The following is a 23,980-nucleotide window of genomic DNA, read 5'->3' as shown; positions in this document are numbered from 1 at the left end:
ATGCACTGAAAAATCGTGACAATGGTATATTTTGCTATTTATATTTTACCACAATAAAAATTAATAAAAAGTTTAAAAACCCCTTGAAATATTTAAAAAGTAGATTCTGAGATCTTTCCCTGAAGATATTGACAAGGTAAGTCTTGGATAGAGTAGGAAGCTGTATATTAGCAAAGCCCAAGGTGATGATTTTGAGAAACCTAAATCCTAGGACAGTGTTTCTCAAAAGACTGTAATGGGGGCTAGGGATGTGGCTCAAGTGGTAGCGTGCTCACCTGGCATGCGCAGGGCACTGGGTTCCATCCTTAGCACCACATAAAAGTAAAATAAAGATGTTGTGTCCACCGAAAACTAAAAATAAATATTAAAAAATTCTCCCTCTCTCTCTTTCTCTCTCTCATAAAGAAAGACTGTCTTGGGGATATAAAAATTGAAACTTGCCCCAAATGCAAATTATCAGACTTAAAGTCGGACCTACTGAGACAGAAACTGGGGGTGAGTGGGTCTCAGTTCTCTGAATTTAAACAAGTCTTCATGGTCATCCTGGTGTAGGCCAAATTTTGAGAATCCCTACCCTAGAGAATCCTGAGACCCTTTGCTACTCAGCCATCTGCCTGATTAGGAAACTGTAAGTGGAAAATGGTGAAATTTGTCACCAAGAGGGAATCTAGCAAGACTAGTGACTCTTCCCAGAGGAGAGGAACACAGGAGAGAGGAATCCTGATGGAGCTACAGTTAATCTCCCTGGAATAAGGAATTGATGAGTTAGAGACTTCTTTCTGTGTATTCCTGCCCTTATGGAGCCAAACTGATCAAGGAAGGAGCATACCATTGATCAATTTGTTTAATAAACTTCAGTGGGGATACAGCCTCTTGGGTGCAACTTGAAACTCATCAGCTTATAGTCACCAAGGCCTTTAAGTGCCAGGCTAAGACACTCATGCCTTCTCCAGAAGAAGTCAGCCAGACCCCATACCATATGCCTGGCTCTGTCTCCCTGCTCTTTCAGTGGACAGATCTTCTGTCTTCATCAGAGAACACAATTCGAGGAAGTTGGCCCTGCAGTGGGTCCATGCTGCCAAGCCTACATAGCCCAGTAAGTGATGAGGGAAAAGAGATGATATTCATGGAGAGGGAGCTCTCAAGAATATTTGCTTGGAAAGTAGAATGCCTAGATTAGTTGCTTAAACTTGCCTTTGTAGAGTGAAGTTTTACTTTGATTGTATAGTATTTGGGTGGATAGCTGAGGAGGTTATGGGGAGGGTTACTCTGTGTTGGTCGTTAGGGCACCCTGACAGCACAGAATTGCTGTGGATAACACAGTCCAGTGTTAGAGTTACCAGTCTGGGTTTTACAAATGGATGCTTTGTAGTAAATTCTTGTTCTTTTCTAGTCATTTTTTGTTGTCTGACCCATGAACTCCAAAGTCTTCATTATTCCATAGCCTAGAACAAGCCTTTCTGAATTCTGCTGTCACTGTCACGTGCTTAGTAACACCCTTGTTTCTCCTGACAGACCTGGCCTTCTTCCCCACTTCTCCTGTATCCATGGTTCTCAGCAGAAACATTTAAGGGAGAAGTGCTTCCATAAAAGAACTTCCCTTCTAAAACCTGAAAGTTTGTGTAGACTATATATCTTTTTCTCAGAGGACCTAATATAGAGCTGAGAAGAGATTCCAGCTTCAGGGGCCAATCCTTTCATTAACCATTCCCCAAATCAGCAGAGGTCATAAGAATACTTTAGAGTACTCTCCTCTCTGGTGCTCATTAATTACATGTGGAAGACTGATATCCCACTGTTCTCATAGGCACCTGAATGGATGGGGGGATGCTTGGCATAGCACTGGGAAGGATAGCAGGGCATTTTCCCGGCATGGCTCTTTTCTTATTTATGTTCTGAGGCTCCTGCAACCAGACACAGTGGGGGGAATGTTCTCATCCATTTGCCTTCTATTGTTCTCTTTGGGAAAGTGGTGTTTGGGGAGAGAACACAGAGAGAGGACTTCCTCACTCAGAGATGGAAAGTATTCAGCTGTTCTACATGCAAGTGAAAGGACAAATATAAACACTGAGGAACTTCCAAGACAGGAATGGAAATGATGACTCCCCTTATTTATAATCCCACCAGAACTACTGTTATGACAGTTCTCTGTGAATTTCATGTAAATGTGTGATTCCTCTATTTATTCTTCCTTTTGTTTTCACTGTAAAAGAGGACAGAAACTCAGGGACATGTATGTAAGTAACTCAGACAAATCTTGTGGAGAGGAATTTGCTGATGTTTCCGTGGGAAAGGATTCCTGGTGAGAGAGTAAGTAGAAGGGCAAGAGAAGATGGGCTGGCTACACTGTTGCATCCTGGGATGTGCTAACTTGGGGATATATCCTGCCTAGGCTTGAGAGGAGGGCCTGGTTATTTAATGAGTAAAAGCATATTCCCTCTTCTCTCTTCCTTTCCTCTTTCAAAAACAATATAAGTTATCCTCTATGCCAAGAAATCAGTTGGAATTGAGGATGGATGGTTGGAAAGAGCCTAAACAGGGGAGAGCTGTGTCAAGTATAGAAATACAGGAAGAAATTAGAGGGAAGAGTGCTTGAAAATCATGGTTATATAAGAGGCTCTGTCCCATTTTGATACAAGGAATGTTTTCAGTATGTTCAGAATTTAGAGTAACAGTTGAGAAGTGCTGAGAAATGAGGCTGTAGGATCAGAGTGGACCCATGATAGATCAAGAATTCCAGATATTTTCAGAATGACCGACCTGAAAAAAAATTCACATGTTGAAATCCTAACCCTCAAGGCCATGGTATTAAGAGATGGGACCTCTTGGCAGGCAATTACATCTTGATTGTGAAGCTTCATGAATGGGATCAGTGTCCCTATAGAATAGGCTCAAAGGAGCTTTTTCACCCTCTCCCACCATGTGAGGACACATCGAGATAGTGCCATCTATGAACAAAGAAAATCGACTCCCATAAGACAGTGGGTCCCTCACTGCTTTGATGGTGGACTTTCCAGTCATCAGAACAGAGAGAAATAAATTTCTGTTGTTTGTTAACTATGGAGTTGTGATATTTTGTTGTATCATCCTGAACAACATCAGAAAGACATCTAAAAATTTCAGGCAGGGAAATAATATAACCAGTTTTTCATTTTAGAAATATTGGCAGCCTGGGCAATTGATTGAGAACTTGTATCAAAATAAAAAATAAAGAGGGCTGGGGTTGTAGCTGAATGTTAGCATGTGAGAGTCCCTGTGTTTGATCCTTAATAGAAGCAAGCAAAACAAAACAAGAACAGTAAAAAACCCCAAACAATAACAACAACTACTCACCCCCAAACTCCCGAAACCAAAATGAAAACCAAACCAAAATAAAAAATCAAAACCAGGGCCAAACCGAAATCCCCACAACTCTTTGTGAACTTTTCCGTGTCTTATGGCATTGCAATGGTTTAAACCTTGATAATTATGTTTTCCTTGACTGTTTGATCAATTAGTTGATTTATTATAGGTGAAGAGCACCTGTATAATAGCATGTAGCAAATGTGCAGAAAGCACTTGTTTCTGTAGAATGTTGAGGGTCACAGGTACAGTACCTACTAGTCATTTGTTAACATGGTTTATCATTTGTTGAAAATATTTTCATTTCCTCCCTCCTTCCCTTCCTCTCTCCCTCTCTCCCTTCTTTCCTTCTGACCTCCTCTTCTGTTATTTCTTCCTTTCCTTTGGAAACTGAAATCCTACTCATCCTGAAATATTTTTTCAGATATTTCCCCTCCTCTCAAATTTTCTTATTGCTCAGAGTCATCTGACCCTCCTCTGAGTCCCAGTCCTGCCACACACAAGGAAGATAACTCAGACCTTTCTTTAGGTCTCTGGGCCCCGTGTGCATTGGAGCAGGTGTGGATTGTTTTATCCCTAAGATCTAAAATTCCTTCTAACTTTCTGTAGTTAATTCTAAGGCAGAGACAAAGGGAATGGGTGAGTCTCCCATAGGCCAATAGACATGGATTTGTCAATATCATGAAATGTTGCCTATAATGAATGAGAGAATGTAGGTTTTCTAGATTCTCTAATATTAAGGATTTCATGCCCAATTTTTTACCTGAAGAAATAAAGAAGCCGAGATAGTCTGTCTGGTGTCTATTTCATGTTCTTTCTCTTTAATTGTCTAGCTGATGTGTCAACAACATGGGACTAGGAAATCAAACAAATGCTTTAGAATTTATACTGCTGGGATTTTTCCAAGACTCAGAGCATCAACTGATGTTATTTGGATTGTTACCCCATGTTTATAGTCACCTTCCTTGGGAACTTGTTCATCATCATAGCCATTGTCTCAGATTCCCATCTTCATAAGAGCATGTGCTTCTTTCTCTTCAATCTGTCCTTTGCTGACATTGGTTTCATCTCTACAACCGTCCCAAAGATATTGGTGAACATTCAGACACAGAGCAGATCCATTACCTATGCAAGCTGCATCACCCAGATGTATTTTTTTTATGGTTTTTGGAGGCATGGATACCTTCCTTCTCACTGTGATGGCTTATGACTGGTTTGTAGCCATCTGTCATCCCCTACACTATCCAGTCATCATGAACTCCCATCTGTGTGGCCTCCTGGTTCTTGCATCCTGGTTAATCAGCTTGTCATATTCTCTGATCCAGAGTCTGTTGATGCTGCGTCTATCCTTCTGTACCAATTGGGAAATTCGACACTTTTACTGTGAACTTTCTCAGGCCCTCATGTTAGCTTTTTCAGACACACTGATCAATCACATAATACTCTACATGGTGACTGGCCTTCTTGGATTTGTTCCCTTTTCAGGGATCCTTTTCTCTTATACCTAGATTGTCTCTTCCATCCTGAGAATTCCATCAACATATGGAAAATATAAAGCTTTTTCTACCTGTGGGTCTCATCTATCTGTGGTTTCTTTATTCTATGTGACAGGTCTTGGTGTATACCTCAGTTCTGAAGCATCATCATTTTCCTGGAAGGGCATGATGGCCTCCATGATGTATACTGTGGTAACCCCCATTCTGAACCCCTTTATCTATAGCTTGAGGAACACAGATATTAAGAGGGCCCTGAAGAAACTTCTTGGGAGAACATTTTATGTTCAGTGACAAGAATACTGTTCCTGGGCTCTTGAGCTGGCAAAAGTACCAGCAAAAGAAATTCTGCGTCAAGAAATTCTGAATCTAAATTATATAGGCTTTCACCCCTCACCAACTCTGTTTCTCTGTCTTTAATCAAAATATCCCTGTGAGTACTTTGTCTGAAACTTTTATGGTGATCACTCTGTTACCCTCAGTTGTATTCCCCACCTCTCCTCCTTTTACATTTTACATCACTACATCTCAACTTGATGTTTGCATTCCTATAGGTCTATACAACCATTCAAGTATCAACTCAGAGACTCTGGGATAAAACATTAAATAGTTCATTTTTTACCAACAATCATTGTTAGTTCTTGTTAAATACATTCATTTGGCAATATTTATTGGATATCTATAGTGTACCAGGTTGTTCTAGGTGCTAAGAATATAACAGTGAAAAAAAAATCCTTGCCCTCATAAAGCTAAAATCCATGTTCAGGCATATAATATCTGGGTAGACAAAAAGAGATTGCTACTTTGGGCATGATCGTGCATATCTGTAATCCCAGCTGCCCAGGAGGCAGGAGGGTTACAAACTTGAGGTCTGCCTAGAAAATTTAGTGAGACCCTGTCTCAATAAAAAATGAAAAAGGGATGGGGATGTAGCTTAGTGGTATAACATGCGCAGGTTCAATACCCAGTACTGCAAAATAAAAAAAAAGTGTCATGTAAGAAATCGGGATACTGGTATGCACAAATCTGTATGAAAGTGCTGTGTGGAGCACAGACTACAAATTAAATAAAAAACTTGTGATCACCACCCTGTAGTGAGCACCTGAATTTTAGTCCTGAAAACTTCCATTTGAGAGATAATTACTCTCTTGATTGTAGTTATTAATTGAAATAGTCTGCTATGACTGAAGGCTTATCCTCCTACAAATTAATATGATGAAACCTTATCACCAATGTGATGGCATTAGAAAGGGTACCATTGGGAAGTGATTAGAGTATGAGAGTGTTGCCCTCATGATGCTCTTATAAAAGAGGTTCCAAGGGAGTTGCTTTGCCTTTTCTCCCATGTAAGGGCACAGTAAGAAGGCACTATCCGTGAAAGCAACCTTCATCAGATTCTTTGATATTAGACCTCTTGGTCTCCAGAACTGTGAAAAATAAGTTTCTGTTGGTTATAATCTACCTGGTTTATGGTATTCTTTATAACCCCCTGAAAAGATTAACACACTACCCCTAAGACTAAAGTGCTTACAATAATATTGAAACCTGGAATATCTATAATGTCTTAGGTAATGTCAGAGAAATGCACAAATGAGGAGGTGGGTACCTAGATAAGTTCCATAATGAAATGGAAATGATTTATACAGGAATGTATTACTGGATAAATGCAAGCAAGTACTTATGAGCAGGTAGCCTTTGCAACCATCCAAGAAAATGTCCACTTCCATTGTCATTTGGGCAGTGCTCTATGTATAGCTCTAAATTGATTAACTACTTGGTTTATGGATGGCAGTTACAAGCTGAACAGATGGTAGGCTGCCACTCTGAGAGGAAGATAGAGACAAATCATCTCAGTGAGCTGAATTGCATGGTGTTTGCCTATCTACTTGTATTTTTACTACCTCATAGGTTTTGGCCAATGGCCTAGCTATGTTGGGCAAACTGACCAATTACAGGTATGTTTATGTGGGGCATGACCCTGGGAAATAAATCACTATGGAGATTTAAGGGAGGTAGTAATAGAGGACATGTTGGTGCTGATCAGAAGTCCTTTTCTAGGAGTGTAAGATGATTGGAACCAGTGAGTTGATATTCTGGTGTGCTCCCTTGAGGTGTCCATCTGTGTCATGATATGAGTGGCATTAGCTCATGTGAGAAAATGCAAGAAAGTTTAGAGGAGAAATGATTGAGTCAAAGACTTAACATTATCAGTGAATCCATGTTAATGGGATTAAATGAGTGATAACTGGAGGCAGGTCGGGTGTGGCTGGAGGAAGTGGTTCACTAGGGATGTGGCTATGGGGTATATATTTTGCATCTGGAGAGTGAAGTCTTTCTCTCTCTGTTTGCTGATTACCATGTGAGCTACTTCCCTCTGCCACACTCTTCCTCTATGATGTCCTGCCTCACGTTGAGCCCTGAGAAATGGAGTCTACTGTCCATGAATTGAGACCTCTGAAACTGTGGGCCATCAAATAAACTTTTCCTCCTTTACAATTGTTCTGGTCGGGTGTTTTAGTCACAGCAGTAAAACAGCTGACTAAAAGAGAAATTGGCACCTAGAAGTGGGGTCTTTGCTGTGACTAATCTGACCGTGTGGTTGTTAAGTTTTTGGAACATTTTGAATAGGTGGGAGGAATTTTGAAATGCTTAGCAGTGTAAGCTGGAAATGCTTTAGGTTGTTGTAAGCATAGCTTAATGGCTGATTCTGGTGGGAGTTCAGAAGACCAGAATGCCAATAGGACAGTGAAGACAGGACTCAAGAGGGCTTAGAGGAAAAGGAGGATTCTATGATAGTTAGACTAGATGTCATTCTTGTTATGTTCTAGCTAAGAAGTTATCTACATTTTGTTCTGTGTCCTGAGACTCTCTGTGATGCTGATTTTAAAAGTGATGGATTTATTAATCTGGCAGAAGAAATATCTAGGCAACATAGCATACAGGAAGTGGCATGGGTATTGCTGGTGGCTTTTAGCCAAGTTTATATTCAGGAGCATAAAGCAGAACAGAAATATTTAAAAAACTTGGACTTGAAAGGAGGAGTAAAACTGGGGCTAAGGAAGTTGTAGTTGTTAAAGATATCACTGACACTAAAGAAATGCTAAAGATTTTGCCCAGAGACAACAAGAAAGATGGCTTGAGGGCATCTCAGGACCTGGTAAAACCACACCCATCTCAGGCTCAAGGGAGTAAAAGTGAAAATTCTCTTGAGAAGGGACCAGTGGGGAATCCTTGCATAAGAGGGCCTAGGAAATTTTTTCAATGTGTTCAGCCACCCAGACACTCAGAGGCTGCTGGAATAATAATCCAGGTCCCTAGAGGCTTGGCTACTGCTCAAGATGGTGGCAGACCTTGGTGTCAACCCCATGATGCTAGTTCCTCAGGAATGCAGGATGCTATATTTAGGGGGTCATGGAGGCTTCTGCCAAGATTTCAGAGGAAGGCCTTGGAAGCCAGGCAAAGTGTAGCAGGGTCAGATTCCCTGAAGATGCTCCATGAGAAGGCAAGGTGTGGAGATTTGAGGAGGAAGCTGAAGCTGCAGTGGAGACCCCTGAGATTAAGAAATGTCAAAAATGTAGAAAAGCTGTAGGAATTGAGCAGAGACAAGAAAACATAAAGGTTACTTGTACTGCAGCCATCAAGGCCACAGAGGTGGAGCTATACAAGCCCTTTGGAGAGGATATCATGACATGTACTCCAGAGGATGATCACAGAACTACAGGACTTGTTTGTCCAGCTGGATTTTTGTCTTGCTTTGGTCCCTTCCTTCTTTCTATACCCCTATTTTTTATGTTTAGTGTGTACCTTTATATATTGGGTACTTGTAAATTTCTTTTAATTTTACCGGAGCTTACAATGCAAGATTGCCTTGAGCTTCAGAATACTTTGGACTTGAACTTTGAGCAATCTTGGAACAGTTGAGACTATGGGGACTCTTGGGAATGGACTAAATGTGTTTTGCATTGTCAGATGAGAGTGAGCTTTTGTGGACCAGGAGCAGAAAGTTATGGTTTAGATGTGGTGTCCCCCAAAACTCATGTGTGGGACAATGCAAGAAGATTTGGAGGAGAAATGTTTAGGTCAAAGCTTTAACATAATCAGTGAATTGATTCCTGATGGGTTAAAGTGAGTAGTAACTAGAGGCAGGTGGGGTGTGGCTGGAGGAAGTGGTTCCCTGGGGGCATGGCTATGGCATATATATTTTGCATCTGAAGAGTGGACTGTCTCTCTTTCCTGATCACAATGTGAGCTGTTTCCCTCTGCCACACTCTTCCTCCATGATGTCCTGCCATACCTTGAACCCTGTGAAGATGAGCCTTCTGTTTATGGAGTGAGACCTCTGAAACTGTGAGCCCTCAAACTTTTCCTCTTTTACAATTGTTCTGATAGGGTCTTTTAGGCACAGTAGTGAAAAAGCTGACCCAAACGGGGCAACGGCACTGTGTAGATGACCTGAAGGTAGACATATTTTTCTTGCACCGCTGAGATACAGAGTGCCCATATGAACATTCTGTGTGCCAACAAGAGAGAAAGAGGCTGCATATGGCTAGGGGATAGAATCCTTAGGAGGAAGGCCCTGCACATGGCTGGTGGGTTGGATTTATGTCCAAGTGTAGAACATAAGTGATCCTGACAGGAATAGAAACTTAACTCTGGACTGGGCTTTGCTTACTAGATGGTAAAAGTGAATGTTCAGAGTACCATAAAAGAACTAGAACAGAAGTCAAGGCACCAATTTGTACCCCTGTGTCTCATTCCTCATACCAAGAAACACACTTTCGTCCTCAGACTAATAGTTTTCTGTTAGGTTTCCATCACTATAACAAATGACAAGCTACTTATAAAGAGCAAAATTTGGTTTTGGCTCACAGTGTTGGAGGTTTCAATCCATTATCAGTTGGTTCTGTTGCTTTTGGGACTGTCGGAAATAGCATATTATGGCAGGGGTATGTGGTCAAGGAAAACCATTCACCTCATGATTGTGAAACAGAAGAAGAAGGGTCTGGGGTCAAATTATCCCCAGAGAGCATGTGCCCCACGTTCTGAAGACCTCTCATTAGACCCCACTGCTTAAAGATTCCACTGCCTCCCAATGGTGCTGCTCTGGGGACTTTATGGGCCTTTGGGGGACACTTACCTAAACTACAGTAGGTCTAATAGAAAAGTAGGATGGGCAATTGAAATAACTTGAGTTGTCTAAAATAGCCAGAGATAAAGGCATGAAGGGCATTTGTGAGTGTGAGCTCACATTCAACAATGAGGTTTGTTCCCGACTAGATAGATTCAACTGCTTTTCTTGTGGATCTGGGGAAGAGGAGAAGGGAAGGAGAGAATGCTGGCACAAACCTATAATTCTTCTCCATATTATTTCAACTTTCTTTTTTACTCAATGCAGTAGCCCAGGCAGGACCAGAGCTGAATCCTTGGGCACCAGAAGAAGGGGTGATTCGAAGGCAAAATCTTTTAGGCATAGCTTTAGGCCTCTGTGTCAGAATTCCTAGGGCTTGAGTAGGTGAACCCTATGTTCACCCATCTGACAAAGTTAGGGTTCATGGTGAGTGTCCCTTATTGTCTAGTAGTCATGATAGCTCTCAAATTTTGTACCTGTGTAACTTTCCCCCATATAAATGGGAGTGGACTTAAGGGTAGGAACTTGCTAGACTAGTATTAGTGCTGGCAATCTGGACCAGAATATTGACCAAAACTAATGTTCCTTCCAAAGGTGAAAAAGTATGAACAAAAATAAAATAAAAGTGGGCCAGGGCAGGGAGTGAGGGGAGAGAGAAAGACAGGAAGAAAGAGATGAGGGTATTGGAATGAACAAATGGATTATTTAATGAAGGAAATCCATTACTACCTTAGTCGCAGGATTTAGAATGCTTAGAACTGTATTTAGTTAACTTTCAGCTAAGTTAGTTTTGCACAAGTTTATTACAGGTACATATAGCATTAAATGAAGGGGGAGGGGTAAGTACATTAGCACAAATAAATGAAAATGTATATAAAGTATTTACTAGACAGATTAAGGGTTTTTTTTGTTATTGTTACTAGGGCTTGAACTTAGGGTACTTTACCATTAAGCTACATCACTAGACTTTTTAATTTTATTTTGAGTCAGGATCTCATTAAATTGCTGAGGGCCCTCACAAATTTGCAATGTTTGCTTTAGCCTCCTGAGTCACTGGGGTTATAGGTGTATGCCACCACACCCAGCACAGATTAGTTATTTTTTAAAACAATGTATCTCAACACAATACTGGCTTCTCCAAATGATAGGAACACTCAGACTGATAGGGTTTATTTGTTACATAAAAGGTATGCTGAAGGTAGATGTTCCAGCAACTATGCTCATTTTGCTCTAAGAGAGTCTTGTTTGAAGCCCAGGTTGTGATGTGTGTGGTGAAAATTTAGCCTTATCCAAGAGAGTCCAGTCTTTGTCCTCAGCTACTAGGAGTAGTCCCATGGAATGTCCTGCTTTATGGGGTGTATTTGCAAGGGGGATTTGAACACTTGACGTCTAATAATGTGATTATTGTTGGAGATTTGAGACACCTCTGTCAGTTCATTCTAGAGGCAAAAGTATTAACTTGAGATAATTATGCTATCTGATATGCAATCTGATTCTCAATACCGATCTAATTTTCTCAAAATTTCTTGGTAATTTGCATGCTTTTAATGAGATTAAACTCTTGATTTTATTTAAACTGAGTTAAACTTGATTTTATTTAAAGTGAGTTTGAGATTTATGAAGCTTCAGAGTTGTAAGAGGGGAGTAGCCAACTTTCCCTATGCTTCTGTTCCATTAATATTAACGAGTCCTCAGAGATTAGCATTACATGAACCAATTTTATGAGCTAATTATGAGATCTGCCTCTGGAGCTCTCAGACCCACCCATACAACTATAAACAATCGGCCTATGTCCTGCAGCTTCTTGGTCCCAGTCCAGTTTGTTCTGTGTGTCTCCTCTTTCCAGAGTCATTGTCTTCATTGGAGGTCCATGCCTGAGTCTGTCCTCCTGCCAATTCTGAGGACGGAGCCTGATTCCTCACCACTCACTAGGCAGGGGAGAGGCAATGGATCATCACTCCTTGGTCATGCCCCAGCATGACAGCTCTGACTGGTGAGTGTGGTGGAAGAAACTGGATACAGAAGGGACTCAGAGAGCATCAATTTCTCATTACCCAGAAAAGAAGTTGGAGTATCCAGATAGGAGGCCCCCCCCAAATACAAAATTTTAACTCAGAGGCCTATGAAATAAAAAATTAAATTAAAATTAATTGACATAATAATTTTATATATGTTTATGGAGCACAGTGTGATAATTTGATACATGTATATAATATTTCATGATCAAATCAGGATAATTAGCATTTGTATCTCCTTAAACATTTCTTATTTCTTTGTGTTGGGAACATTCAAATGCCTCTCTTCTAGTTCTTTATAAAATATATAATAAATTATTGTAAACTTTGCCTACCCTTCTGTGCTATAGAACACTAAAATTTATTCCTCCCAGCTAACTGTATTTTAGTACCTGTTATCTAATCTCCCTCTTTCCCACTTCTTCCTTCCCTTCCCACTCTCTGTGACCACTATTCTAGTTTATAGTCTTGGTTCTGGTCAGGATCCAAGACTGAGAGGAGTTCTGTTCTCTTTCCACACTAGTTGTAGCTCTGGTGGGTATCTCTCTCATTAGCACAAGAAATGGATCTCTCTAAACTGTCTCTTATGTGCTCTAAAATGATCATGAAGGTCAGGATGAAGATAAGAACAAAGATGACTATAATGATGATGCCATGAATCTTTATTAAACTTTCCCAAGTGCCTGACTCTATATAGTTTATTTAATTTCATCTACAATGATCACTCCCAGGTAAAAAACATTATTGTTCTTTTACTTGAAATGAATAGAACTTTCTATTTCAATTCTCTTGGGCTCCAGTGCCTGAGACCCAAAAGACTTGTCTTCTGTACCATATAAACAACAAAAGGGCATGAAAACTGAATAGGATTGTACTTTATGAATAAGCCTGGAATAAATTCCAATGATGATTCAAATTCTGTTTACAAAATAATGAACAAATATTTATTAAGTTTAGGCACTGTACATCTCTAGAGTTTAGTATTATTCTCCTTATTTCCAGATAAGGAAAGCTAGTACAGAGAAGGGAAGAGTTCTTTATGTACTACAGTGTGAGTGTTAGAAAAAGAAATTGGACTCAGACCGTGGCCTATTGACTGTATTTTCAGGAGTTTGTTTCCTCATGAAAGCCAAATTAGAGTTTTTCTTGTAAAACCTCCTCAAGCACAGATGAACAAACCAAGGCAGAAGCATTGATTCTTTCTCTTGCAATTCAGTGAGTTCATCTGAGAAGTGGCAGCATGAACTGTGGTTTATAGAGGCATTTCTGACATAAGTATGTAATTTAAAAAATTAATAATAATGCACTTTTACAACCAAGTTTGGATATCTGAGACATGGAAATATTATTTCCTATAGAAGATGAGAATTTTCACATGGAACTCTCATGGAGTGATTATATTAGACAGACTTCAAGAATACTTCTTATTTGATATCTTTTTTTGTTGTTGTATTGTTTTGGTACTGGGGATTGAACCCAGGGGTGCTTTTAGTTTTTATTTAGAAACAGGGGCTCACTAAGTTCCTTAGGGCCTCACTTGTTGAGGCTGGCTTTGAATTTGTGATCCTCCTACCTCAGCCTTCTGAGTTACTGGGATTACAGGTGTGTGCCACTGAGCTTCGCTTCATTTGATATCTTAATAAAAGAAAGTATTTGATAGCACCTGATTTTTTCTATTGGAAAAACAAATGTAGGTATTAAATAGTAAAAATTGAATAGACATCTTTTTTTTATAACTCAAAACAGCTATCCTGCAGGCACACATCATATACAAATTCTCACTAGTGTGATAAGAGAAGTGTGAGAATTTTCATAGGATTGTTGTCATGAGAAATTAAAAAATGAAATGAAATCTAATCTTCAGGCAATGTTATGCATTGAAATGTTATATCTGAATATATGTACTTCACAGAAAGACTTTAATTCAGTATTTTATTAAAATGTTAGATGTAATATAGAGTAGTATATTGGTTTCCTATATTTTCAAGAGAATTACACATAAGCAAATCAATACTAATGTTAGAAAATCATGGACAAATTATACTTATCAAATTCCTGACAGTGTTTGCATTTGGGGGACAGATGTATAGAAGAATGGGATTATGCATGGATATAGGAAAAGTCAGATTTTATTGGTAATATTTCAGATCTTTTTAAATAGAAGTTCTGAGGCAAATATTGAATTGTTTATATTTTAATATAGGTAGTAAGTGTTAATCATGATAATAACATATGTACTATTAATAGAACATTTTCTAGTTTGTGGCAGTATTCTGAGACATTGATTCTTGGTCCTGGACCACTAAGAACCCTATATACAGAGATAATTATTTAATTCATTCTAAGCTATGGCAGAGCATCAGTATATTTTTTTTGGCTTTTGCATTTTTTTTTATTGTTTGTTCAAAACATTACAAAGCTCATGACATATCGTCTTCCATACATTTGATTCCAGTGGGTTATGAACTCCCATTTTTTACCCCAAATACAAGTTGCAGAATCACATCGGTTACACATCCACATTTTTACATAATATCATATTAATGACCGTTGTATTTTGCTACCTTTCCTATCCCCTACTATCCCCCCTCCCCTTCCCTCTCATTTTCCCTCTCTACCCCATCTGCTGTTGTTTAATTCTCTCCCTTGTTTTTTTCCCTTTCCCCTCACAAACTCTTATATGTAATTTTGTGTAACAATGAGGGTCTCCTTCCATTTCCATACAGTTTCCCTTCTCTCTCCCTTTCTCCCACCCCACTCGTCTCTGTTTAATGTTAGTCTTTTCCTCATGCTCTTCTTCCGTGTTCTGATCTTAGTTGCTCTCTTTATATCAAAGAAGACATTTGGCATTTGTTTTTTAAGGATTGGCTGGCTTCACTTAGCATTATCTGCTCTAATGCCATCCATTTCCCTGCAAAATCCATGATTTTGTCATTTTTTAGTGCTGCGTAATACTCCATTGTGTATAAAGGCCACAGTTTTTTAATCCATTCATCTATTGAAGGGCATCTAGGTTGATTCCAAAGTCTAGCTATTGTGAATTGTGCTGCTATGATCATTGATGTGGCAGTATCCCTATAGTATGCTTTTTTAAGGTCCTCAGTGAATAGACCGAGAAGGGCGATAGCTGGGTCAAATGGTGGTTCCATTCCCAGCTTTCCCAGGAATCTCCATACTGCTTTCCATATTGGCTGCACCAATTTGCAGTCCCACCAGCAATGTACAAGTGTACCTTTTTCCCCACATCCTCGCCAGCACTTATTGTTACTTGACTTCATAATGGCTGCTAATCTTACTGGAGTGTGATGGTATCTTAGGGTGGTTTTGATTTGCATTTCTCTGACTGCTAGAGATGGTATCAGTATATTTTAAATACCCATAGGTAAATATAATGATCAATTAGTATTGATGACCACTGGTCTAAGCACTTTCTTTCATTTCACCCAATTTCTTAAACACACTACTGTAAGGTAAGTTCAGCTATGATTTTCATTTTACAGTGTGGAAACTCTCCAGGTATTACATTCACCTGTCTGTCCTTTTTTTCCTTTTGTATTTTCTCTGAAATTAAATCATACTGTGATATGCCTTTGTGGTTCATTGGTTTTGTTGTCAGTTCTCATCTGCCTTTTGGTCTCCCAGCTGCATAATTCAATGGTGTTACAACTTACCTACTTCAGAGAAATGAGGACTACAGTTGCCCTCAGGGATCTGGTGAAAGAGAACTGAAATTTCTGTATCAGGAAAGATTGAAGTGGACAGCTGTTAATTAGGCATAAGAAGGCTATGTGTCAGGCCTGGGTTTGGTTCACCCATGGCCCTAAATTCCTCAACCATCAGCAAGGAGGTTGGATTTCATGAGGACACAACATTTCCAAATGCTTAAGATTAGAAATTCATTTAAACTCGATCCAATTACTTTGTACCCATATCTTAATATCACTCTATACCCCCAGAACACATGACTATATTTTGTCAATGAAATAAAAGAAATCCCTTTAAGTATTTTAACCAAGCCATCACAAACTTAAAAGAGAGGGAGTGAGAGAACACAAAGAAGTATGAAATACCAGATGTTTCCTTGAGATTGCACAGGATTGATAAGTTAATACTGAGTAAAATGAGAATTATTAGAAAATATTTCTTAAATGCTAATTATTATGTATTTAATGATTTGGGTATTATTATACACTGATGACATCTATGAGATTGGTGATGCTGTATGATTTGGTATATTTAACCAAAACATGTTTGTCAAAATTTGAAGTGTATCAGGCCAAGGTTAGATGGTATATTAGAGAAGAATTAAAAACATGCATCCTACAGTTTTGTGTGAGCACTTAATTCCATAAAGGAGCAAAGTCAGAAGGCCCAAAATGGATGAAAATCCATGACGATAACTGGCACATAAAAATGCTTTATGATTATGAATATTTGGTTTTTAATTAGAATCCAGATACTTTGGTTTTAGCACTTATAGATCTTATAAATATTATATAATAAGAGAATTTCTTGCATTATATTTGAATAAAATAGTTTTTACTTTCTTTTAATTAGAATGGTCTTTTTCTCAAAGGTGAAAGGATATTTATCTTTGTTTTTTTCTTAAAAGACTATTTTATCATAATTACATATTTATCTCTAATGTTTTTGCTTTTAAAATATACTTCAGTTGAGTGTCTCTAAGATTGATGTGTATAGAAAAAGATGAATACCACAAAAATAAACAATGACAGAGTTCTAAGATGTTTGGGAGTGTCATAACTAAGAAATATTGCTGAGGGTATATGGTCCTCAAACAAAAGGACTTTACTAGTGAATTGCTTTAATCCAAAATAATAGACAGTGCTGTGTGCTGGTTTGCTTATTTACTTTTTTCAACCTTTTTCCTTCTCAAAAGCTATCCCTCAAATATAGAATCAGAAAATGTAACACGTGTTTCAGAATTCCATCTCATCGGCCTCTCAGAGGATCCAGAACTGCAGCCCCTCCTCTTTGGACTGTTCCTGTCCATGTACCTGGTCACAGTGCTTGGGAACCTGCTCATCACCCTGGCTGTCAGCTCTGACTCCCACCTCCACACCCCCATGTACTTCTTCCTCGCCAACCTGTCCTTGGCTGACATCAGTTTCACCTCTACCACGGTCCCAAAGATGATTGTGGACATCCAAACACATAGCAGAGTCATCTCCTATGCAGGCTGCCTGACTCAGATGTCTTTTTTTATGCTTTTTGGATGTTTGGATAGTATGCTTCTAACTGTAATGGCCTATGACAGGTTTGTAGCCATTTGCCATCCACTACACTACCAGGTCATTATGCACCCTCGCCTTTGTGGCTCATTGGTTTTGTTGTCAGTTCTCATCAGCCTTTTGGTCTCACAGCTGCATAATTCAACGGTGTTACAACTTACCTACTTCAAGAATGTGGAGATTTCTCATTTCTTCTGTGACCCTTCTCAGCTCCTCAACCTTGCCTGTTCTGATACATTTACCAATAACATAGTCATGTATTTTGTTGGTGCCATCTCTGGTTTTCTTCCTATCTCAGGGATCTTCTTCTCTTACTATAAAATAGTTTCCTCTATTCTGAGAGTTCCATCATCAGGTGGGAAATATAAAGCCTTCTCTACCTGTGGGTCTCACCTGTCAGTTGTTTGCTTATTTTATGGGACAGGCCTTGGGGTGTATCTCAGTTCAGCTGTCTCACTTTCTCCTAGGACGGGTGCAGTGGCCTCAGTAGCGTACACTGTAGTCACCCCTATGCTTAACCCTTTCATATACAGTCTTAGAAACAAGGACATCAAGAGGGCTATGTGGAGGCTTTTCAGAAAAATAGTCTAGTCTCAGGATTTGTGTTATCTATTTGCAGTGCTGGTCTGCAAAGGCAACAAAACTAAACATCTTGGCCTGCAAAACTCATCTCCTTCATCACGTCATTTTTAAGCTCTTGTGGTTTTCATTTCTCCTCCTATTTCATATCTAAATATTGCTTTTTAAAAAAACTGCCTTTAGTGAAACTGTGGGAGTTTCTGTATTCTTTGTACAGCTTTCTCATGCATTTCTGAATTTTATTATACTTATGCAACCTTCTGTACTTTATTATTAATTATCCAAGAATCTCAGAAAGATGAGAAACTCTCTTTTTATATACTTAAAATTTCTTATAATAAATATATTTTCAGTAGCTTCTGTGTCTTTACCATATAAATTTTGCATTTATAAAAAATTTATTTGTGCAGGTTATCTATTAGGATGCATATCACTGGTCCTCCAGATTGCCTTTATGGGAAGCACTAAGGGATCTTAAAAAACATTGATGCCCGAGTCTCACCACCAGAGATTCTGATTTATTGAACTGGCGTGTGCCTTGAGCTTGAGACTTTTTAGATGCCCAAGGATTTTACTAAGAAATCTGCTGATCCTCCTTTAGGATCTTCCTTGTACATGTTTAATTGCTTTTTCTTGATGCTGCCATGGTTTGAACTTTGTGACTTTTGATGATTTGAGTGTAATATATCATATGATGGGTGTCTTTGGATTTATCAGAGTTTATTTAGTGTTTGGATATTTATGTCTATTCTTCAAATTTGAGAAATTTAAAATTTCAATCATTATTTTAAAAAGTTGAATCTCTATCTCTTCCACCCTATTCCCTTTCTGAAATTCCCCTAATGCAAAAAATTGAGCTTAATAGTTTCCCATAAAATCCTTAGGATCTATTCACCTTTATTTGTTCCTTTTTATTTTGCTTCACTGATTTAATAATTTCAAATAATGAGTTCCTAAGTTTATTGATTATGTCCCTCTGGTTGATTGAGTCTATTATGACACTATCAAATATTTCAATTTACTTATTGATTCTCCAACTCCAAAATTTTTGTTGCTCTTTAATAATTTATAGGTGTTTGCTAATATTCTCATTTTGTTCATTTATTGCTTCCCCAATTTTGTTGTCTGTGTTCGTTTTTAGCTTACTGACTATCCTTCAGGTGGATGTTTTGTATTTTTTTGTTAGATAAATCATAGATCTAATTTCTTTAAAAAATATTTCACAGTAAGTTTATGAATATTTATTTCTCTGGTTGGACCATGTTTCCATATTTTTTTGCATGCCTTGTTCTCCTTGTTGAGTTTTTGTCTTTTGAGAAAATAGCTACTTCTCACAGTTTTTATGGATTGATTTCATATAGTGGAAGACTTTCACCACAGACTAATAGAAATTTTAGGACTGGGGATGTAGCTCAGTAATAGAGCATTTGCCCAGCATATGGGAGGACCTGGATTTAATCCCCAGAGGCTCTCCCCGTCCCATTGCCCTGCCAATAAAAAAGCCTAGAAATTCTCAAACGTTTTCAGAAAATGAATTTTCTCTGGGCTTGTTTGTGCAATTTTCACCATTAAAGAGGTTTGCCTTTGTTCTCAGAGCCCATCATCTCTTGTCCCACCTGTCATCTGTTTGTGGTACTACAGTCTCTCTGGTAATGTATGAGCCTTAACATTTTTCTGTGTATCTTTCTCTATAATGCTCTAAGTCAGGCAAGGCATAAGCCTACTAGAAAGATACATCTTTACATGAATATTCCACTTTCTTATTCTTGTTTCAATCCAGAACTTGGGAATTTTCTCCTGATTGTGCCATGCTGCTTTTGGGAGGGTGTAGGTCCTTGTTGGCAAATACAGCAACATTTCTTGTCCATTTTTATTCACCTCTTCCTGAATTTGTGTTTCCATGATGTGCTAATATCTCTTAAGTAGTTCTTGGAGTTCTCACAAAGGCAACTTGGTCCATATGTGTTGTTAATTTAGTGTCTCTGTGGAGAAATTAAGGTTTGGCACTTACTATTTCATTGATGTTTCTATGGCTAAAAGTTTATTTCATTAAATGGCACCTGCAAATGAGCACTTTGTGATGTAGTGGGGCTTTTATTCTGGTGGTGGCCTTCTTCCTAGGATGGGAGAAAGTGCAGGCGATTAACAGGCGAGAGGCCTTTAATGCTTGTTTTCTGCTTTTCTAATCAGGAGAAAATAATTATTTAAGACAGTCCATATCTGCTAAACAGGCCCTGTCTGCTGATGTTTTTGCTAATCAGTGCTTCTTGAAATGTACTGCTTCTGGGTTCATTTAATTTCTTTCCCAGTGTGTGTGTGTGTGTGTGTGTGTGTGTGTGTGTTTAATTCTGAAAGGTGTAAGACCCTACAAAAATTATAGTATAAAATATTTTCACAGCTCAGATTTATGGACATCCTTTTAAAATAAACTCTGACTCAAAAAATGTCAGGGTTGTGAAATATAAAGGCTGAAGAACCGACCCAGTCTGAAGTTCAATGAGTCTTGATAACTAAATGCAACATGTGCAGTTCAACTGGATCCTAGAGTAGAAGAAATAAATAAATTATTTAAAATAAAAAGAAAGACTTCATTTTCTGGTAACACCCATAAAAAGACAGAAGAAAAAAATTCTGGAGTGAAATGAGCAATTACTTCATAAGCAAAAATAAGAATCTATGAGAACATGTGTTGAATTTGAACACAGAATGATTGCAGTGTATTGAGACATCATTGGAGGAATCCTGCTAGTAGGAGAGAAACTAGGGTCATTTTTTCCATACTACATGGAAAGGAGCTACATGGTGGTATCTGCTGAGATATAAAATACAGAGCTACTTCTTCCCATGTGACAGGAAAGTTTGCATGAGAACATGGTGATTTGATGGGTTGTGTAACTTGCTGGAAAGAAGAGGGATAGATCCACAATCTTGTGGTGCCTACAGAACAACATCAAGAGCACTCTTGATCACACAGCATGCTTAAGACAATACAACAGTAGATATCAACCTGTTCTTTCAGCTTTTCAGAATGCTGGTTCCGGTTCAGTGGAAATCACACCTCTGTCTCTTTCCAGAGTCATCTGTATTAGGAGGCCCCTTCCTGATTCTGGGGAATGACTCCTGTCATTCATGAGGAAAGATTCTCAGTTCTCACTGCTCTTCAGATGTGAAGAGGGAATGAATTTCAGTAGCCCTATTAGCAAGTCCACCCCATTAAGAAGGAAGCCTAGTTCAGTGAGTGAGTGTTGGGAGGCACACAGAGATGCTGGAGATACTATTGGGAACATTGCTTTCTAAAATTGAGGATCAGCAAGGTCATTGGAATGGCTATACTGAATGGGTCTAAAATGCAAAGTTTTTGCTCAGAGACCTATGAAATTTATTCTGTGTTCATAGAGGGAATTTAAGAAATGTCACTGAGAATTCTTCTTTAAACTTAAGCAGTTTAAAGCATAAACTGAATGTCATTTATCTAGATATCCAAAGTCTTGTACAGTAGGGCAGAGATAGGCACACTTTTACCTTATATAACATCAAGCAAATTATCCACTGTTTCAGAGGAGAAACTTAAGATATTTTTACATGCATATTCAATATGGTACTTCTTCCCAAGACCACTAGACCTTCCATAGATTAATTTCTCAACTCTTTTTTTTCTGGTACCAGGGATTGAACCCAGAGATGCTTAATCACTGAGCAACATCCCCAGCCCTTTTTATTTGGAGACAGGTTCTGGCTAGATTGCTAGGGCCTCACTAAATTGCCGGGTTATCCTTAAACTTGTGATTTTGCCTTAGTCTCCATTTTTGCTGGGATTATAGGTGTGTGTCTCCATGCTCTGTTCTCTAATTTCTCAACTTTTGAGAGAAATGTATGGTTTAAAATTATGAACAGTGGATGTTTCTGGAAGATGTGACAGCTCTCCTGAGCTGCTTCCTGCCTTCTTTTCTCCCTACTCAGCTTTCCACGCTGGGCATTTTGAGGTGCTGCCTCCACTGCCCTCACCACTACAACCACGATCTCCTTAACAGACACCCAGAAAACTGAAATGGGATTAACAGTTTTTCCTGTTGTTTGGAATGATTATCTTTTTTTGACAAAGTACTACTGGCTATTGGAAATGTTTTGTTTGTGACTGGGAATAGAAAGTAAAGCATCAGGCTTTCTACTGTGGAAAACACAAGGAGTTTTCCTAAAAAAATTAAAAATAGAACCACCATATTATTCTGCAATCCATTTGCTGTGTATGCACCCAAAGGAAATGAAATACATCTGTTGAAGAGACATCTTAACTCCCATGGTTACTGAAGCACAATACATACTAGCAAAGGAATGGAAATAACCTAACTGTCCATAAATGGATGAATGGATACAGAAAATGTTGGACATACACACGATGAATACTATTCAGCCATAAAAGGATGCCATTCTACCATTTGAGACAAAATGGATGGAAAGGGAAGACAATAAGCCAGACTCTGAAGACAAGCACCACCTTATATCATTCAGAAAGGTGGTCTCAGAAGTTGACAGTAGCATGATAGTTATCAGAGGCCTTGAAGATTAGGAGGGAGTGATGGGGAAGGATTAATTACAGTTTTCTAGTTTGAGAGTAGCAAATAAAATATATACTGTAATGTTTTAAAGTTACAGGAAAGAATTTTAAATGTTTTCACCATAAAGAAATGACAGATGATTGAAGAAATATAATCACTATGATTTGACATTACATAATGTCTACCTGATTCCAAATATTACATGGCATTTTAAATATGTATAATTATTATGTATTGGTTAAAAGAGAGAAATCAATATTAAAATATAGTTTCCTCCTGCTGCTCCTATAGTATTTGTTTGTTTATTTAATTTTATTAAGTTTTTTTTTGGTAGATCTAGATCAACAGGTATCTTTATTTGTTTTATGTGGTGCTAAGGATCAAATACATGCTAGGCAAGCACTCTGCCACTGAACTACAGCCCAAGCCCTGCTCCTGGAGTATTTAAATACAGTATATTATCAAAAACGTATGTAACCATCAGTGGTTTTATAATGTATCAATATATTTTCACTAGAGAAAAAAGAACCAAGATTCAGTTGGACTAGTAAAAAACCCATATATCTTCAGTACGTAAAGTACCAAACCAAGCAAAGGGAAAAATCAATTGAAATATGAAGTTCTCCTTAGAGACATATAGGAATGGAAATAGTGTGAGATTCTTGAAACAAGAAATCTAATTCTCCACATATTTTCAGATTAATACAATGAAATGACAGATACCAAATCCCATTTTTGATTGTTATAGTGAAGAAAAAGTAGCCTTAGTTTTATTTATTTTTTTTTTATTTTTATTTTTTTGAATTTCATTAGTTGATTTTTTTTTATTGGATGTTCACAACATTACAAAACTCATGACAAATCATATTTCATAGATTAGAATCAATTGGGTTATGAACTCCCATTTTTACCCCAAATACAGATTGCAGAATCACATCGGCTACACATCACATTTTTACATACTGCCATATTAGTGACTGTTGTATTCTGCTACCTTTATTCTCCTCTAAAATCCCCCCTCCCCTTCCCTCCCATCTTCTCTCTCTACCCCATCTATTGAAATTCATTTCCCTCCATGTTTGTTATCCCATTCCCCTCGTAAACTCTTATATATAATTTTGTATTACAATGAGGGTCTCCCTCCATTTCCATGTGATTTCCCTTTTTTTTTCTCCCTTTCCCTCCCGCCTCATGTCTCTGTTTAATGCTAGTCTTTTCTTCCTGCTCAGCCTCACTGTTCTGCTCTTAGTTGCTCTCATTATATCAAAGAAGACATTTGGTATTTGTTTTTTAAGGATTGGCTAGCTTCACTAAGCATAATCTGCTCTAGTGCCATCCATTTCCCTGCAAATTCCGTGATTTTGTCATTTTTTAGTGCTGCGTAATATTCCATGGTATATAAATGCCACATTTTTTTTATCCATTCATCTATTGAAGGGCATCTGGGTTGATTCCACAGTCTAGCAATTGTGAATTGTGCTGCTATGAACATCGATGTGGCAGTATCCCTGTAGTGTGCTCTTTTTTTTTTTTTTTTTTTTTTTTTTTTTTTTTTTTACAACTAAAAATATTTTTTTTTATTGGATGTTCACAACATTACAAAACTCATGACACA

The 23,980-nt window shown here is 38.3% G+C and overlaps 2 protein-coding genes and 1 pseudogene across 6 annotated transcripts in view; all 3 read left to right on the top strand.

Annotated features, from left to right (window-relative positions):
• The window catches only part of LOC308645893 (uncharacterized protein), a 110,281-nt gene that overhangs the window by 64,422 nt on the left and 21,879 nt on the right, over nucleotides 1–23,980 (top strand). The window lies entirely within an intron of this gene.
• Nucleotides 4,192–5,129, top strand: LOC308645298 (olfactory receptor 7C1-like; annotated as a pseudogene). Its single transcript has one exon. The product of its transcript is annotated as an olfactory receptor 7C1-like (transcript).
• LOC308645962 (olfactory receptor 7E178-like) lies at nucleotides 16,889–17,821 on the top strand (the record flags this gene model as incomplete). Its single annotated transcript, XM_081288410.1, has 1 exon — nucleotides 16,889–17,821. Exon 1 carries the CDS (start codon nucleotides 16,991–16,993, stop codon nucleotides 17,819–17,821), a length of 831 nt encoding a protein of 276 aa, XP_081144536.1. The 5' UTR covers nucleotides 16,889–16,990.

Source organism: Spermophilus citellus (assembly GCF_964194105.1).
Source record: "Spermophilus citellus genome assembly, chromosome: 3".
NCBI classification, from domain to species: domain Eukaryota; kingdom Metazoa; phylum Chordata; class Mammalia; order Rodentia; family Sciuridae; genus Spermophilus; species Spermophilus citellus.
Note: the sequence above shows the minus strand (reverse complement) of the source record. Positions and strands in the feature narration are given on the sequence as shown.